At 41.2% G+C, this 17733-nt stretch overlaps 1 protein-coding gene across 5 annotated transcripts in view; it reads right to left on the bottom strand.

The window, feature by feature from the left end:
* Positions 1 to 17733, bottom strand: part of CAMK1D (calcium/calmodulin dependent protein kinase ID) — a 293586-nt gene that overhangs the window by 42445 nt on the left and 233408 nt on the right. For all 5 annotated transcript variants that reach the window (XM_064443201.1, XM_064443194.1, XM_064443209.1 and 2 more), the window contains 2 exons: positions 6156 to 6294; positions 2075 to 2201 (listed from right to left, as the gene is read on the bottom strand). In XM_064443201.1, the coding sequence (XP_064299271.1) occupies positions 2075 to 2201; positions 6156 to 6294 (266 nt within the window). The remainder of the gene's footprint in view (positions 1 to 2074; positions 2202 to 6155; positions 6295 to 17733) is intronic.

The raw sequence follows: 17733 nt of genomic DNA, 5'->3' as shown, positions 1-17733 counted from the left end.
ATGGGCCAGCCCTGTGCCCCATACCTGCCCCAATCCAGATGAGGCCACGTTTTCATATTGTGCCTTTAGCAGGAGAGACACTGACATTTATGTGAGGGCATTAGGCAGGTGCCAAAGAGTGGAGTGACACTGGAAGGCATGAAAGCTTTTGGATGTAAACAAATGGCAGACCATGCATGCAGAAGTCATGCCATCAGGTATAACACTCATGGAGGCTCATTTGTGGGCATTACCACAGTGACTGACCATAACAATTTTTGTTCTTGGAAGATGTTGTCTGGGCAATCAATTATATTAAAAAAAAAAGAAAAGTAGCACTAAAGAGGAGCTTTCTCTGTGCAAAAAAAAAAAGAAATAGGACAAATACTTAAAGAGGTTTTTCTTTGTGAAAGAGGGGTAAAACTCCTGTCACCACTTCAGAAATAAGCAGCTGTGACCTCTTGAACTGTGATGAGTAAATCCTAGATTCAGTAAGGTACCAAGGGGCCTGGAGGCACTTGGGTAGCTATCAGCACCCAGACCATGAGTAATGAGAGCTCTCAAACATCTCTCAAAGCACTACAGCTCATGTCACATCCTCCGAGAGCTTCCTCTCCAAAATAGCAAGTTTTCTTATGTAAATGGCTACGCTGAGAGGCCATATGAGATCACTCAGTGCCCAAGCAGAGTCGCACTCCTTAATTTTCATCAGCATTTCAGCAAACGTCATTTGAGCTTCCCTGCGTCTCACAGACTTATGCTAGTCAGTACCCATTTCAGAACAAAATAAAACATGTTAATTAAGGGCAGAAGAGCTGACAGCAAGAATTATTAAAATTGCTGTCTCAGCTCAATTCCTGCTAGTGCTTTGGAAGAAGATTTCCAATCTGGTGTGATTACACAAGGCAGCTTTTCAGGCTGTACAGAGTGCATCCTGACTTATATGTCTTAAAATAAAAAAATGACGGGCTGATGGCTTCATGATAGGAAACCAAAGAAATCTGTTCCTTTCCTGATGTTATCAGGATAGAGTATGACTCTACAGTGGGAAGATAATGCCTGGAGAAAGGTATTCCTGGGACAAATCTGAATCACTGTGTCATAACCTCATCATCTCTTTGAGTTCTCGTACCATGGTACCATCAGAGTTATGAAAACACAGGTGAGGTGGCAGCTGCAAAGCAAAAGGACCCACTTTCTGACTGCTGGAAAATATCAGGTCTTTCCTACCAGAAAGATGTGATACAAATCTATCCCTGGGGAAGCTACTGTCACTTTAGGTTCATGGATTTCATGGATACCCCAGAGATTAGTTTTACCATCTCAGCTGACTAGCTAGGTATCATAGGAGGCACAGGTTTGCTAGATCCCTCTCATGCATGAAGTGAGCCTTAAATAGTGTTTGTTCAAACAGACCCTGTCATCATCTGCCATATAATTCTCACAGTTACTTTAACTTTTTTAAAAGGATGCTGGTAAACACACTGCTAATCAGGGGCCTGGTACAATCACTACCAAATGGACAAAAGAGTAAACAATAAATGAGAGGGAACAATTTGATACCGCCCAGGAAGGCCCAATGACCTAAGGACCTTTTTTGACACCTAGGAGTCAGTAACTTAACATGGTTGTAACAGAGAATGACTGAACATGTGTGAATAAATGTAGCTCTTTCATTTCTCTATCTTCTATCAGGGGAATGTGGCAAATGCTGTCCTTTCTGATTAAAGTAATGTTACATTAGATAAAGCTTCTTGGTTTTATAGGTGCTTGCAGAATCCATGCATTTGAGAATATTCTTCATGTGCTCCTAATGTAGCTACAGTGTCTCTGAGAAAACCTAATTCTGCAGAGGATTGAAACCATGAAAGTGAATCCCACAGACCCTGCTCTGGATTGCAGGATGCAAACCCAAAGGAGAATAGCACACAAGGCAGAGCACGAGCAACTTCTGAAATCTCTATTTCTAATGAACATCTGTAAAATCTCATGTGTACTGTGTAGTGGCACTGGAAAACAAGTATTATTCCCTTTTCACTATGTGTCTGTATTGCAGCTGGGAAGAGCGGATGGACAGTATAACCAAACCTCTTACCAACATAGCCAGGAGTCCCACAGGCTGTGGACATCACATCTCCTTTACCCTCCATCTTTGACAATCCAAAGTCACTGATCATGATTTTTGACTCTTCATCCTGGCTGTAGTAAAGCAGGTTCTCAGGCTAGAAAGGATAACAAGAAAAGTGGGGTTTGAATATGTAAGTCCACTAGCAACATCTGTTGGCAGATACTTTGCAATTAATACAGTCCTTAGTTACATCACATGCTAACATAATTTGGTTCCCTTAAATCCTACGGAGTTAGTCCTACAACCTATATGGACAACCTCTCAGACTCCTGTATGGTGGCTAACACCTTGAGCTTTGAGTAATTTTCCTGGGATAATAAACTTCTCCTTTAGCACCCCAAATAAGAACTAATGCTCGTCCTTTACTTGTGAGATATGTCCAACATACCATCACTTCAGAGTGATAAAACAGAAGGATTCATTTGAAGGCAGGTAAATACAGTGAATTGGGTAGTGTAATGAAACATTTTTACATATTTAAAAAAAGAAAAAGGAAAACAGTAGGTATTAGACCATTTTTGCATATCCTCCACCGAAATAAACTTGTGAAAGAGGAAATACTTTTACAGTTAACTGAGTTGCAGCAAGGATGATTTATCTGGAGCTGATTAGGAAAAAATGCCACAGCACTAAGCACAACAACTTGTTTATGCTGAGAGAAAACAAGAGTCACTCCACAAAGCCCTGTGACTTTATACTGATGTCAGGTGGGTTGGAGAGCCCAACCAAACCCCATCTGCTACAGCATAGTCCTCCATCCGTATGTTTTGCAAGTGCTACTGCTACACTGAAACGCTCTTGCTAGGTGCTATGAGAGCACACTTCTTCCCCTACTTAATATCTGTGCTTGCAAAAAGTTCCAGCATCTGCTGGCACTCTGACTGCCTGGTGGTAATGGGGTGCCGTTGCACCACCCAGACCTCGGGGTCTCCAGCTATAAACGTAACTGATACCCAATGTTGCAACATAACCCTGGTGTAGACTTTTGCCCAGAAGCCGGTACAAACACCTATCCGCATGCAACACATCTTGTCTATCATCAGCCCTCTGTGTGCTCCAGGAAATGGTAAGAAGCAGCTGGGGCCACACAAGATCATGAGACTCCTTGGGACATATCCAGGCTTGGGTTTGTAAGGAGGAGCAATTGCACTGCAGCAGCACCAGCATCTGTCTTGCCTCCTCCATCGCTGTAACCTTCTGCTCTGGGGAAAGTGGGGACGAAGAATCACCCAGGGCTGATTTTGCCTCCACCCTACTCTGAGGTTCCCATTCAGCTGCCAGTGGAAGTTAAAGCACTTTCTGGCTCCCCACCCCAGCATGAAGCCAGGGAGTGTTGACTTTATCCATTTAAAACTTAAACTTTTAAAAGAACTGTGGTTCTTCAAGCTGGTTAACTCAGAAAGTGTTAACAAGGTGGCTCTCTGCCAAGCAGGGCTGCTCGAGCCTTTCAGCCCTTTTGCACATCCTGGACTTCACTGGGCTTCAGCTGCTGCCATCTCGTGTTATCTGCTGCTGCATTATTCAGATCGGCGACTTGGAGCACACATCTGTTTTTCCCAACTACAGCAAGTACTATTTTGGTACCTGAATAACACATAATTACAATAAATAATTGTTATAGATGTTTCAAGGGTTGTATTTTTGTAGAGTGGATTCTTACCCAGAGTTTCATTTTGGGGGATTGCAGCTTGGAACTTGCACTTATCTTGATATTTTGAGATCGTAAAGAGCCTTATTATATCCCTGTTTTTGCCATCATGGTATGTTTGTGCTAACAGAAATTCACAGCAGGTGTTCCTCATATACCATATTTTATGAGTCATTTTAACGACTCTTATGGTACTGAAAAAGACTTACAGAAAAAAAGAAAGAAAGAGAAAAAGCTAGATTTTGCCCCAAAATACCAGTGGAGAAGGTTGGTTTGATCTAAATTCAGCATGTCCTTACACAAACTCTGAAAGTAATTTGTAGATGAATCCACTTCCCAATTACCAGATCACATATTTTATTATAGGAACTATTAAATAAGATTAATCTGTTTTAAAATGAGAGCTACAGCCTTCCTTTAAATGATAAAGACAGGAATATTAAGTGCTTGTACAATTGAATATGTGAACTAAGAGGACTCAGACCTCCCTCCGAAACCTCTGGTTGCAGAAAGAAGCCTGAAATTATTTCCTACAAATTGAACTTAAGAGAAAGCTGATCATGTTAAAATACTAAATTACATTTCCATACTGAAATGTGGTGGAACTCTAATAAATGCAAGAATATTCCTATGTACTTCAGCACAAGAGCAGGAATGAATGCGAACTGAGGGCAACGTGTAAAACTGTAGGACACGGAAGACTACGCAGTGCCTCCTTTCAGAAAACTCATTATTTGAAACTGTTCAGACTAAGCTGCACAATGCTGAGGAAATATTATTTGTGGACATCAGTGTATATTTTCCTTCAGTGGATTCAAGGTTTTGCCTTAAAAATGTGCCAAACCAATACTTTAAAAAATATATTTCTACTATCTATTCATCTAGTCTATCTTTTGAAGCAAAGATCATAGGATGTCTTCTCCTTGCAAAGATATCCGGGACTGAGGAAAGTCCCTTGCAGCAGTAAGGTCTGGAAAAGCTCCTAATCCTAGGGGAACAACCCCTACCCAGCAAAAAGATTCACATCTGGAGTCAAAGAGTGGCAGAAGGAAAAGACTGTGTTGCGGTTTTCACAAAACGAGGCCATTTCTGCCTGTCTTGGGCACTGCTCCACCTTGGTGCTGGTGGTTACACCAGTAACAGGCTCTGTTTTGGCTGCATCACATCTTGGAATAATTATTTTACTCCATGCAGCACTTCACATGAGCACTAATTCTGGAGGAGATAAAAAGCAAATAAATAGTATTTCTCGTCACAACAATTTTTCATCCATCTTAAGGCAAAACAGTGAGGTCACATTGCCAGCACTACATCTTCTCTAAGAGGACTTGCCAAAAATTGCAAACATGAAGTTTAATATTAGACTGCATTAAAAATACAACTAATTTTAAAATACATTCAATAAAAATGTTTTTAAGAAGAAAAAAAAAGAAAAAAACCCCTTCTTTGTGGCTCTTGACTCTATTAATGTTCATTAAGCCTTTACGAAATACAACCTGTTAAGCCAAATTCCACCGTCTTTACACGGGGAAAATTCAAGGCCACGGCATCAACATCCAAGGCCACTCCTGTTTGGAGCATCCCTCCAAAACACAATCAGAGGTGTTATCTCATTCACTGAATTCTTAATTTCTGGCAGTAAACGTTGATAGAATTAACTAGCTCAGGAACTGAAACCACAATTTTCTTTTGACATTTGTATCTTTTCTAATGCCTTGTGCTAATTTATCCTTTAAGATAGTGAAGGTGGGGAGGGTTAGCTGTTTGTTGTGAAATCCAAACCTTTCTGCTTATTTTAATGACAGTTTAAGATATAGGAAGGAAACAATACAGAAATAATGTTTGGGGTTTTTTTTTTTGCCAGAAAACCTGATAGATTTTGATAGGACAACACAGTACAGCTGAAAGGAAAATTATCTAAAAATCACATTGGCACACAATGTTCCTTAGAAGAATCCTTGTTGTCAACAGTGTCTCCAAAACATTAGTCCAAATAGCACGGTAGAAAATAATTCCACTTTCCCACACTATTTATTGTTACTAGTTATTATTAAGTGAAAGTAAATATAGCACAGCAAATCTGCAAGATACGTTACAGCAGTAAGAACTTATATCCCAGCTGAGATGAGTTTCCTGCCTTAATGTAGTGCTTTGAGTCTTAATGAATGACTTTTCCTCCACCCTATATGTGCAAAACTTCCATTGTAGCAGCACTGATTGTGAAGTCCTCATTAAAACTAATTATGATGGGAGGATATGGAGCCTTCAGAGCATCCCTTTTATGGTAAAACTTTCCTGAAACAGCCAGTCCCAGGGAAGCTGGATTTTCGTGTGTTAGACTCACATTATTATGCAACTTTTATTAACACTGCCCAGAGGACCGAGACACTGCAGTCATACCTTGAGGTCCCTGTGCACGATGCCCATTCGGTGCAGGTAATAGACGGCATCCAGGACTTGCCGGATCAGGGTGCTGGCATCCTTCTCGGTGTAGAATCCTTTCTCAACAATGCGGTCAAAAAGCTCTCCCCCAGACACTCTGGAAAACATGATGGGATGCAAAAGTGTGAGGATATGCTTTGTAACATGCTTTCTACCTTGCTCAAGGATGGCCAGGCAGAAGGCAGTCCAAGCACACACCCATCTGGAGCTCTGGGGGCTCCCCCACTGTCCCAGCAAGCATTTGGTTTTAATTTCTTCATAGTCCAAGGACTGGTCTCTCCCTCAGAGACCAGAAGAGTAGCAAGGGGCAAAGAAGAGAAGTAACAGAACTAAACCAGACATAAATATAATGGAGAATAAAATCCATCACAAATCAGAGAGTGGTCAAAGACTCAGTAGCACTTGCAGAGGGAAACCACAACTCTACCCCAGTAAGAGCCAGGCAGGGCAGACATGAGCTTCCACGCTGTCCCACCCCAGCGAACTTTGTATACGTGAAATCGGTCTGTCCTTCCTGCTGGTGATGCCCCACTGGGGTTGTAAGGCTCCCTACTAGTATATGCCCTTGGGGTTCACTTTTCAGTCCTCTGACCAAGGCCTGGGTTTTGTCCTGGAGGAATGGTCCCATTCCCCTTTCCCCACCGGCAAGTGAAACGCATACAGTAGTTACTGCCAGTACCTATAGAGCATTAGTTCATTAAAGGACTCTGGGTCTCTAGCAGTTTTACTTGAACTCAGGGGTTCCCCCCACTTTATTCATACATGTATTTTTGTTTACCAGCAACCACAAACTCTTTAGGCAGAGCATGGCCCAGAGAGTTATTGATGAGGGTGCACAGATTATCAGCACGATTTATCACCAGATGACATAGATAGGAAAGGACACCACAACTCGAAAAGGAAAGAAAATAAAAACTTGACATCCTACTATTTAAAGTCTGCTATATTATGCTTTTCCTCTGCCCTGCTAGAAATAACACGTTCTGAACCCAATCTTAAATAAAGAATGGACACATTAAAACTCCCTGGAGGAGTATCTGGGGAAACAAAAGAGGAAAGAAATGTTTGAGTAATTGAAATAATAAAACTGTCAGAAAAAAAGCTGCCCTACTAGAGTAAATAAAAGATTTCCATTTTAACAAGCAAAACCTATTAAAAATAAAATGTATGCAATATGTTTTTTCAGCAAGTTGAACCACTTAGCATATCATAAATAGCACAGTAAAACTTTCTTTAAAAACAAACCTAATAAAGGGAAAATAATAAATGATTACAGTTATTAAATACATATGGAGTAGGAGCTTGTCGTTATATGAACACTAGGTAATTCAGCCACAGCCACTCCAAGCAATAATCTGCTTGAATAATGCCATGAAGTCACTTCCTAGGGAAGCTTGGAGCCTGAATGGAAGAGAAGGCTACCACTAAAAATGAACACATTCAACTTTGAAATTGAAAAGCAATCTTGGTAGAAAAAAAAGAATAAACCAGATAATCCCCCTATTAAGTTCTAGGCAAACAGACCAAATAGCTCGCTAAACTATTGGCATTAAACCGAAACTCTGCAGTAAAAGTGAAGTTCACGCAGGGTCTTAAGTCCACCCAGGAGACCCCTGGCTGTACTGGCAGCCCTGGGGCTTGCTGCTCGCTGCTGGCAGAGGGACCGGAGCAGCAGTGCTGGGCTGACAGCGGGGCGAGGAAAACACCCTGGTACCGTACCGAATTGGAGAGCCCAGAACTCACGGCACAGTGGGGAAAGAGGTATGGCAGGTAGAGGCTGCACCAGCAGAAGTGCCATCACACGACAACATGCTGTGAGATGACACCCTGAACACCGCACAGAAAAACTTGAATTAAACCCCTTTCTCTGCTAGTTTCTCACAACAGGAGTTGTACTCCTCGTTCATATATATATGCATGCATATATACATATCTATACATACACAGGGTTTTGCTCCAAGCCCTTCTCAGCCCTACACCTTTTGCCCAACCCATTGTGAGCCTTGCCAAGGGAGCATGGACACACCTCTGCCTCGCTGTTCACTGGAGGCAGACACAGTTTTATTGAATCTGGCTCCTATTAGCTGACTCTCTTTTTATATTTCCTCTGCAGCCCTTTTGTTTCCCATGGATTGATTGCACTGAAAATTGAGCCCACGCAGTAATTAATATGACTGAATACAGCACATTTCCCCATGAAAATGCAGTGCATGCTGTTTTGCAATTTTATACAGTTATTTTTGTTATATTCAAGAGATGGACTGCTTTAGTAGGTACTGATTTACACCATGTGCTTTCCTGCACAAGGACTCTCTCCTTCGATGTTTGCAGAGAGTATACTTCCACAAAAACTTCATTAAAATGATGAAATTTCCCCCATCCCAGCTCACCCCCCATCCTCCTTAAGCCTCATTCTTTAATAGAAAGCTTTTCTAAGTCAAATTTAGTCCAGTGGATCTACTGTACCCAGGCTCAATCTGCTTATAATTTTCCTTCAACACATGGAAAATATTTGCAACCTCTTAAATGCTGCATTGCAAACCAGGGCTTAATCCAAGGACTCCGGAGGAGCAGCCAGTAGGTTCGCAGCTACTTGTTTATTCAGTGTCAGCAGCATCCCAGGTACATGCAGAGTTGAGAAACCCCTGCTTCTATTTATTCGTGTTATGGTACATGGGATTTGTATTACATGTTTGCACTCACAGGCTTTCCCTGCTCCGGCAAAGTGTCAGGGCTGGGGTTCGCCTCCCAGGGAAGCTCTGCAACTCAGCACCCAAGGCCATAGCTACTTTCCATATGGAGCTTATGTCCATATGGCTTTTCTCCTCCAAAACTGGGTTAACTCAACTGTAATGTTATTGGGAGTGCTGCTCCCTGTGTGCTGCCCAAGGACTGACAGAAGTCAATGCTGTATCAGGAGCAAACCGGCAAGGGCAGCTGGGGGAGAGCATCTGAGCTCTAAACTCACAGTGGACATGCGGCCTGTTTAGCTAAAGTTGGTCTTGATCCCAACCCTCCCTATCCTGCTGAGAGGGGACTTGGCATCCTGCTCTGAACAGACCCGGGCACTCACAAAGGGCTGCTGCAAATTGTTTGTTCCAGTCTTTATTATTCTCGGATACATTCTTTTTTAATGGCAGCACCATCTTTGCCCTCTCTATGGCAATTCTGAGCTGGGCAGAGGAGGCAGAGTTGAAACTGCAGAGGGTATGAGCAGAATTAGGTCTTTATCTTAAAGAAATTTAAGACAAAATTTTCTGACCAGAAAGAAAGGGTAGGAGATATTTCTCATTAATGGAAGAGGACTGCTTCTGTCTTGCAGCTGGCACTGGCTCATGGAGCTGGACACACTGTTCCAAACATCAGCACAAGGAACCTTTTTCCCCTGCTGATTCCTATCTTAGCTTCCCGCAAAGAAAAAGTCACAGAAAGAGTAGCCAAGTGCAGTTACTTGAAAAGCATTTAACCCTGGGAACAGCTCAAGTGTCACGCTGTGATCCACAGTAACATTACCCCTGCCCGGGGACTCAGAGCTGGGCAAAAATCAGCAAAGCATCTGCAGCTGCATCTTCTGCATGGATGCCTGCTGGGGCTGCCTGCAAGGCATGTGCGGCTCCATCTCTTGGTGCCTGCTCAGCCACCAAACAGTGGTTCTCCCCTGATTCACCAAGGGCTGTGGGCAAAGCCCACCGCTTGGACAAGGAGCTAAGCTGTGTGTCCACATCACACGTGGACACCCCCAGCACGTGCTCTGCCTATCTCCAGGAATATGGGGAACACTTTCAAAACAATGACCAGAAGATTTATTTAGTTTAAAATAAAAAAAAAGAAAAACCCAACCATAAATATGAATACGTTTCACTTCTGCTACATCTTTTACCTGAGGCTATGTGCCTTTAGCTCATGTCACTGATTATCAACATGAGGAAGGCCAGAATAAACATAATTTCCATTTTCTTACTGCAGGAAAGAGAATCAGACTTATCCCAAAGAAACAGCCAGGACGTATAGCTTGTGTCCTGTCCCACAAGCCCTACCCCACTAAGACATATGCATTGCCGTCAAACCCCATTTTGCAGAGGGGCAGTAGGACACAGCTTGACCATATGAAAAAAGAAGCATTATCTGCAGTTCCAATGGAGAGACACAGATTTCACCCTGGTTCCAGGGTTTCCTGAGATAAAACCTGACAGATCTAGTGTTTCTTTACGGAGACTTCATGTATCAATCATGCAGATGCTGCAAATCTTTCAGAGGATCTAGCCTGGTGCTGGAGTTCGCAATAAACTCCTACAGTCGTCTAGTCTGGAGTCAACTACAGAAAGTTTTCCCAGCTCTAATGAAGATGAAGGAGGGAACAGAGACAGATGTTAAAAACAGAATCAGTGCCCGTTGTTTCTTTTTAAATCTTTTTTTTTTTTTTCCTGGCTGGATTTGTGGGGTTTGCCACTTGTTTCTTCCCAATTTGGTGTTTAAATGTAGATCCAAACCTCCAGCACAGGCTGCCATACTGAGTGTCTCAATTTAGGATAGGTTCCAAAAAACTTTGAAAACACCCATGGTTTTGTGTACACGGATGAGCTACCTCATTATTTGGGCTCTGTGTGTGCGCACTGTTGGCTGAACACCCTGCACAGACACCGAAAGACGGTACAATCTTCATTAGAGGCAAAGGAGAGGTCACTGTAACAACATCTTAACAGTTATTAAGGCTCTTGGTCTGTGTCATTACACTATATTTTTGTAGTTTCTAATTTACAGACGTAACTTGGGAGAGATGAGGAGACATTTCAGCATTACTATTACATCTTTACTTTACATTACCCCATTTCACCATCAGGTTCATCAAGAAAGACCCAAAATAACAAACAAAAAGAGAACAGCCCCCTGATACAGGGAAGGAGAAAGCCCACGATCAACCTTTTTCTGAAGCAATTGATTACTTTGCAGTACCATCAGGAAAGCAGAACATGCAAAATTTCAAAGAAATGCTTTGATTAAATATGAGCACCAAAAAATCCCTCCCATGTAATTTAAGACTCCTAAACTCATAAACAAAGAGCCAGTCTCTCTGGATTTCTGACGTTTTTGCCAGCAGTGTGAAACCTGCACCTGTGTGTTGCAGATCACTCTTCCAAGTACCTGCCAGACCACCACCATAGTGGGGCTGCCTGGTGGGGGATATCCCTACGTATGTTAGCCTGCAGCTCAAAAAAACATGAATAAAAAAATTAATAAATGCTGGAATTAAAAGTATGTTAGTCATATATTGATATTAATGTATTCGTGTTACCCTTTCTTTCTCTTGCTGGTATCATCTGTGTGTACAGACAAATGCTTTTGCTTATTCACCCTTGCATCCCCCACTGTTATCAAGCGTAGGAACCTTTCTGCTTGTCTTAGGAGTTTGAAAAATAACACCCTTTGAAATATCACTTTGACTTCTTTGCCACTTGGCAAAACATTGATGTTTTTCTTTCCTGACTTTTTTAGAGTACAGGTTGGTGCTGCTCTGGAGTGTTTATTGCTTGACAGTTTAATTGCTTCTTTATCAAATATCTTATTGATTAACTCATCAGCGGTGGATTTACACAGAGAATCCCATCAAAGCTATTCAGAGCTTGCAGGCTTTTTCCTCCAGAAGCGCATGAAGTTCACCTGATGCTTCACTGCAGTTCAAGCCATGATCCAGCCTCCATTGGACAAGTTATCAAAGCACCACCAGGCTGGGTCAGATGAACAAGTGCAGAAAGGCAGAGACATCCCTAGGGACTTGCCAACACTGTTTAAACCTGCAGACTAGGGATGCCTAGCAAAAAGAGGGCTGATTTCAGAAATTTGGAGCAGGAAACATGCCAGGCCAATATGAAAAATAGGTAAAAGATGAGCATTACACTTACTGACTTACATTACTGTGAACAGCGTACTGATCAGAAGTTACATGTTCACAATTTCCTACAATATAAATGAGAAGCTGAAAGCTGAAAGACTGAAGGGACCATTCCTGGGAAGTTCTGTCTCTGAGTATTAGTTTTGTCTAATGAAGGAATTCTTATAATACAAATATTCCCATTTTTAAAAATTTATTTTGTTTTTAATGGAGGGCTCTTCTGTTCGGCTTTAAACTTCCTTTACACTGTGAAAATGTGTGAGAACCAGAAAGCAAACCTGGTCAGCTCACTGTTAGAAAGGGAAGATAAATTCACTGCCCTCATCTCATTGTACAAATGACATAACACATAAAAAGAAAACAAGTAAACGGATTAATAGATTTTAGACCCAGAAAGGAATATTATGATTATTCAGTCTGACCTCTTGTAAATATAAGTAGGTGATTAAAATGTTCCTTGTGCCAATAATCTAAGGTGCTAATCAGGCAGGGACAGATACTGCTATAGAAATACTGTATGTCCTACAGAGACCTGCTTTATTCAGTGTACATCTCAGACAACTGCACTGGCTTTCTCATTTGCAGCACATCATAAAATATTCAGTCTGAACAAGGCAAGGACTTTCCTTGTTATTGTAGGTTTAAATCACTCACCTTAAAATCTGATGGTAACACAAATATATGCTCCAAGGCCACCAAAGAAAGGACAAGGAATTAGTTTTGGCTTATTTTTCCAGACTATAGGTGTGTGCATGTGGTAGAGAGGGATGGGTGGGTGTAAGCACCCTCTCCTTTGACAGCACTGCTCAAAGCAATGTTGCAGTGGGATTTACTCTGGAGGGCTGATGGTTCCTCAGCCTTTCATCACCACTGTGATGGTGACTGCACCAGAGGGCTGCCTCCCACCCTGAGGCGTTGTTTTGGAAAAGTTTGGGCAAAAATGATACGATTATCTCTCAGAACCAAACTGGGCAAGCTAAAACATTTTCTCCCTACATTAAAAGTTTCATGACATTTGCTGAGCAGCTGTAGTGAGGTTGTGCTTTGGAGAATGGACTTCTGTTTCCACTGGGACAAGACCGTTAAGTCTCTGGAAAGCTGAGCTCAGGGATATAATGTAGTTTGGCAGTTAAAAGCTTTGGAGACAACATTTTCCTTCACAGAATCCCTACTGTGGAGCTCTTTTGAGGTCCATGATTTTTCGAGGTTGATGCTGCCTTGTTTTATTCAAAATTTTATTCCATATTCAAATATTCAACATTGTATTCAAAATTTCCTCTGCTTCCATCAGCAGTAAAAAGTGTGACAGCACTAGTAGCAGTCAAATGACAAAGGACCTCCAGTTTTTAAGTCTCTTGTGACTAAACCTTACTGACTGACAGCTTATGACAGCCTTTCAAGTGCCAGGAGCCCACCTGCCTCCATCTATGCTTTTCCCCCAGGCAGCAGAGTGTGGAGGAAACCTAGGAACTGCCGGCTACAGCAACACTCCCCCAGTGCTGATATCACTGTTTATGAGGCACATATCTGTAGTAAAGCAACCTGCACTGGTAACACCACCATGCAGTCAAATCTTGAGGAATATTGTAGCAAACTTTCACATCTCTAGCGTTCTGCTGAGGTCTACACACCACGATGGGCAGAAGATGTGCACATCTGTTTTCCACTCTTCTGAGCTCTTATAGTTTGATTGGCACCTCCACAAGAGCCATGGAATCATCTAGTATTAGCGGCTTGATCACACTCAGGTATGATCCTTGCCATTTTAAAAAAGACCAACGGGCATATACTTTGGTTATTCAGCCTGTTTTTCTTCGTGGCTTTGCATTAAACCAAAAGGCAAAGCTGAAGTTCAGCAATGGTGACTTTCATCTGTGCCCACTGTGTCAGTCAACGATTTGATGGCACCACATGTGAATCCATACATACAATCGATTCACCACAGGTTAATGACATTTAAAATGTCATTCAAATATGCACAGTATGCATTAAATAACTCAAAAGTTTAGTTTTAAAGAAGTAATTACTCCCTGATTGATTAATTTCCTTATGTGAGATATCAGTAAATCAGCCCAAGCATTGGGCTTGCTCATTTTGTATATAGATATATTTATACACATGTGATTTTGTTGCCTCAACCTTTCTCACTTTGTTTCTAGAAAACAGAAAAGCAGAGCTCTGTACACAGACCACCACACAAAACACATTTTCCAGTGTCTGAGGGCTGGAACAATGTATTTTCCAACTGCTGCTGTATTCCTCCAGCTCTCCATGAAATAAGCGGATAGTTAAAATCTGGAGGAGATTCCTCACCTGACAGCAATTTAAAAGTAGGTCATGTTTCAGCACTAAGAGGTTGGGTTTGTTTTCCTTTTGACTTGTTTTCCAATGGAAACCAACCTCAATGTCCTGCCAGCATTAACTAGGAAGAACAGATCTAAAAGTAATGAGAACCAGTGTAACTGAAAACAGATACTGTAAATTATGCAATGTAGAGTAAACAATTATGAAATATAAGATTAATGCAGCACTAAAAATGGTCCTAAATATCAAAAAACCCCACAGAAAATTATAGTAAAGTCACTGCTAGCTGGAGCTTAAACAGCCCAGCTTTTCTGTGAATAACAGTAGAAATTTGCTTTTGTGTGTATATTCCTTTTTCTGAGTCTGATTTCCACATGCTTTCTCACAAGTAAGTTTGCAGGCAGACGTCATTATGGAAATATCTGATGTTAAGATAATATTGGGTAATAGTTGTCTTAGAAAGATCTCTGAAGCCCCATGTATCACTTATCTCTCATATAAATTCTACTTCTTTTTTAGCTTTTCTGTAGGATGTACAATACCTACTGACTTTGAGTCAGTACTGGATGTACAATATCTACTGTACTGGATGAAGTACACCAAGAAAAATTTATTTTGAACCAAGGAAAGAAATGCAATCAATTTGTCAAGATACGTTGATGCAAAAAATCAACTTGTCCAAGCAGTGGGTAGAAACAAGTCATTGGGAGCTAGATATTAAAACCAAACAGACCAACTTAACTGTAAATAATATAGGTATCTTCCTTTATTAAGCTGTTACTACAACTATATATACATTTAAAAAGACATTAATGTGCTCTTGAACTTTTGAGAGTGTCAAGAAACTTGCAGTGAATTGATAAACACAAGAATCTAGTTGCTGTTTATAATGAAGTATTTCTTAAGAAATCTGCAAGTAACTAAAGTCAATACGAGGAAAACCCCATTTTATGGTGCATGAACAATTTTAGGATATACAATATCTATAAAAATCAGGAAATAAACATTGGCGTTATCAAGGACAGTTCCCTGAAATGCTCTGTGACCATGAAAAAGCAAGCAGAAGGCTTGGGAAAAAACTGAGTACAAAGGAGAAAATAATTTGTCCCACTAAGTATCCATGGTACACTCACACCTTCAACATTTTTGACAAAGTTCATCTCACCCCGTCTTGTAGGTCTACAGAATAAGCGCCCATATGAGAGCTACCACCCTCACCTCCTTCAGCCAACGCAAGGAAGGAGGCATTTCTAGGGTGTGATGCTGCTCAGGGCACACTTCAGGGCGTGAGGTACAGAAATGTCCATCTCTGAGTTCATTCAGACAAATCCCACCATGATGACCTTTATGGAAAAAAGTCCTGAAGCTGTTTTGGCCAAAAGTATAGTCAAACTTGGGAAAGTGCAGAGATGAAAGACAAACAGTACCAGAGAGCTTCTCCATGAAAAGAGACATCAAATTTACAAAGAAAAGAGATGACAGAGGAGATACGATAACTCTCTACAAAATCATGAAAATGATGTAACGTGGAAAAGGGAAATATAAGGAATAATTTCACATGATAGATGAGAAATGGGGGACCTAATGGAATTAGCAGGTGGTGGATTTAAGACAAAAGCATTTGTCATCTGAGGAGCAATCCTGGAAGAGATGAATCTTTGGTATGACCCAATAAAACGACACTCATGTTCTTGTATTTGTGCTCATCAAATTAATTATTGAATTACTCACTCAAATCTGGTCTGAATGTGCATACCTACATAAAGTGAGTCTTTTGATTCACTCACTTAAAATCAAATATGACAGATTCATAGATTTTAAAGCCATTATGATAATCTAATCTGACCCCAGACAAAACAAAGATTGTACAATTTTTGCCTCGGATCCATAGCTCCTGTCTGGAAAAAAAGACTATTATTTAGCAGTGTATCCAGGCTTGACTTAGAAGATACCACTAATCAATCCCTTGTCTACTTTGTCCAGTGGTTAATTACACATGCTGACTAATTATACTGAGATTTTTTCTGATGATAATTTCCGATCTCCTGTCATTGGATCCCTTTCAACACTCTCTGCAGATTCTTTAGCCATATTAAAGCAACCTTACTCTTTTCAGGTTTTGGTAACTTCATTTTTCTTGCTTCTATCTGATGTTTCTCTCTCTCTCTCAAAAAAAAAAAAAAAAAAAGAAGATATTCAACAACTACTTTGACAGCCTCCATGAAGAGATAACTAGATGCTGAGCGCATACACAGTGATGCTCATTTCCAGTTCTCCATCTGGAAACTTAAATTGCCATGTTGGGTTTCTTCACTTACATCTGCATCAGTAATGACTTGGTCATTCCTGGACAGGACCGGTACTAAGCATCTGTATTTCAATATTGAATCAGATATAATCTAAATAGAACATAGAGTCTTCAATTACCACTCTCTTCTGAACACCATTTTTTCACTCTACTACATCTCATTATGTTTATCTCACCACTGTTCAACCAAAATGTCCCCATTTTCCACAGCAGAGAATGAATTTCTCCAATTCTGAGTGATGTAAAGAGACATCAAACTGAATTCTTACAGCTCAGATGCATTCTCGGCTAAATAAAACTTACGTGACTGTTTAGAACAATATCCTATCTTTAGCCAGTAAATTCAGTTTCAGCTGGAGCTGCAAGGTCGTTTGTAATATCACTGAAGGAACCAGGAGGAACAGAAGTTGAATTTGGACACCTCAGGATCATAAACAAGCTGATTAATCTCTTGCCCAGTCATCTCTAAAGCAGGGACGGGGGGCACAGGCCACGGTGAGTGAGGATGAGTGGCACACACAAACAGACCAAAGCTGTTAAAAGCAGTTTATGGCAAACCCAGTGCTCTAAACCCCACTGCTCCAAAACCACTGTACACCTTGCTGTGTCCCACCTGAGACTTTCCTCTCACTTACCCTATTAATTGCAATTTTTTTGCATTACCCATTCTTTTCCAGCTCCGTTCATGAAGCCTGTGAGTGGACATGATTTGTGATGCTGCTCGTGCATTGCTGACAGGCCAGGAACAGCACTCGTGACTAAAGCTTCATGTTTATTTGCAGATCGCCAGCTGCCTTCTCCCATTAGCAACAGCTAATTTCCAAGCTGCCCTCTTTGCACAGATAAGGCACGGCAGGGGCCAGGAGGACCCGCTGATTTATTGTGGTTTGGCTGGAGGGTGGGCAGCAACGGATATTCTCTCACGGCCTCAAGGGAAGATTTATGATGTACAAAAGAGTAATTTTCTTTTTTTTTAAAAAAAAAAAAAAAAAAAAGGAAAAAAGGCATCTGGTCCTAATTCCTGATATTCTCCA

This window comes from Phalacrocorax carbo, chromosome 1, assembly GCF_963921805.1.
Source record: "Phalacrocorax carbo chromosome 1, bPhaCar2.1, whole genome shotgun sequence".
Lineage (NCBI taxonomy): Eukaryota > Metazoa > Chordata > Aves > Suliformes > Phalacrocoracidae > Phalacrocorax > Phalacrocorax carbo.
Note: the sequence above shows the minus strand (reverse complement) of the source record. Positions and strands in the feature narration are given on the sequence as shown.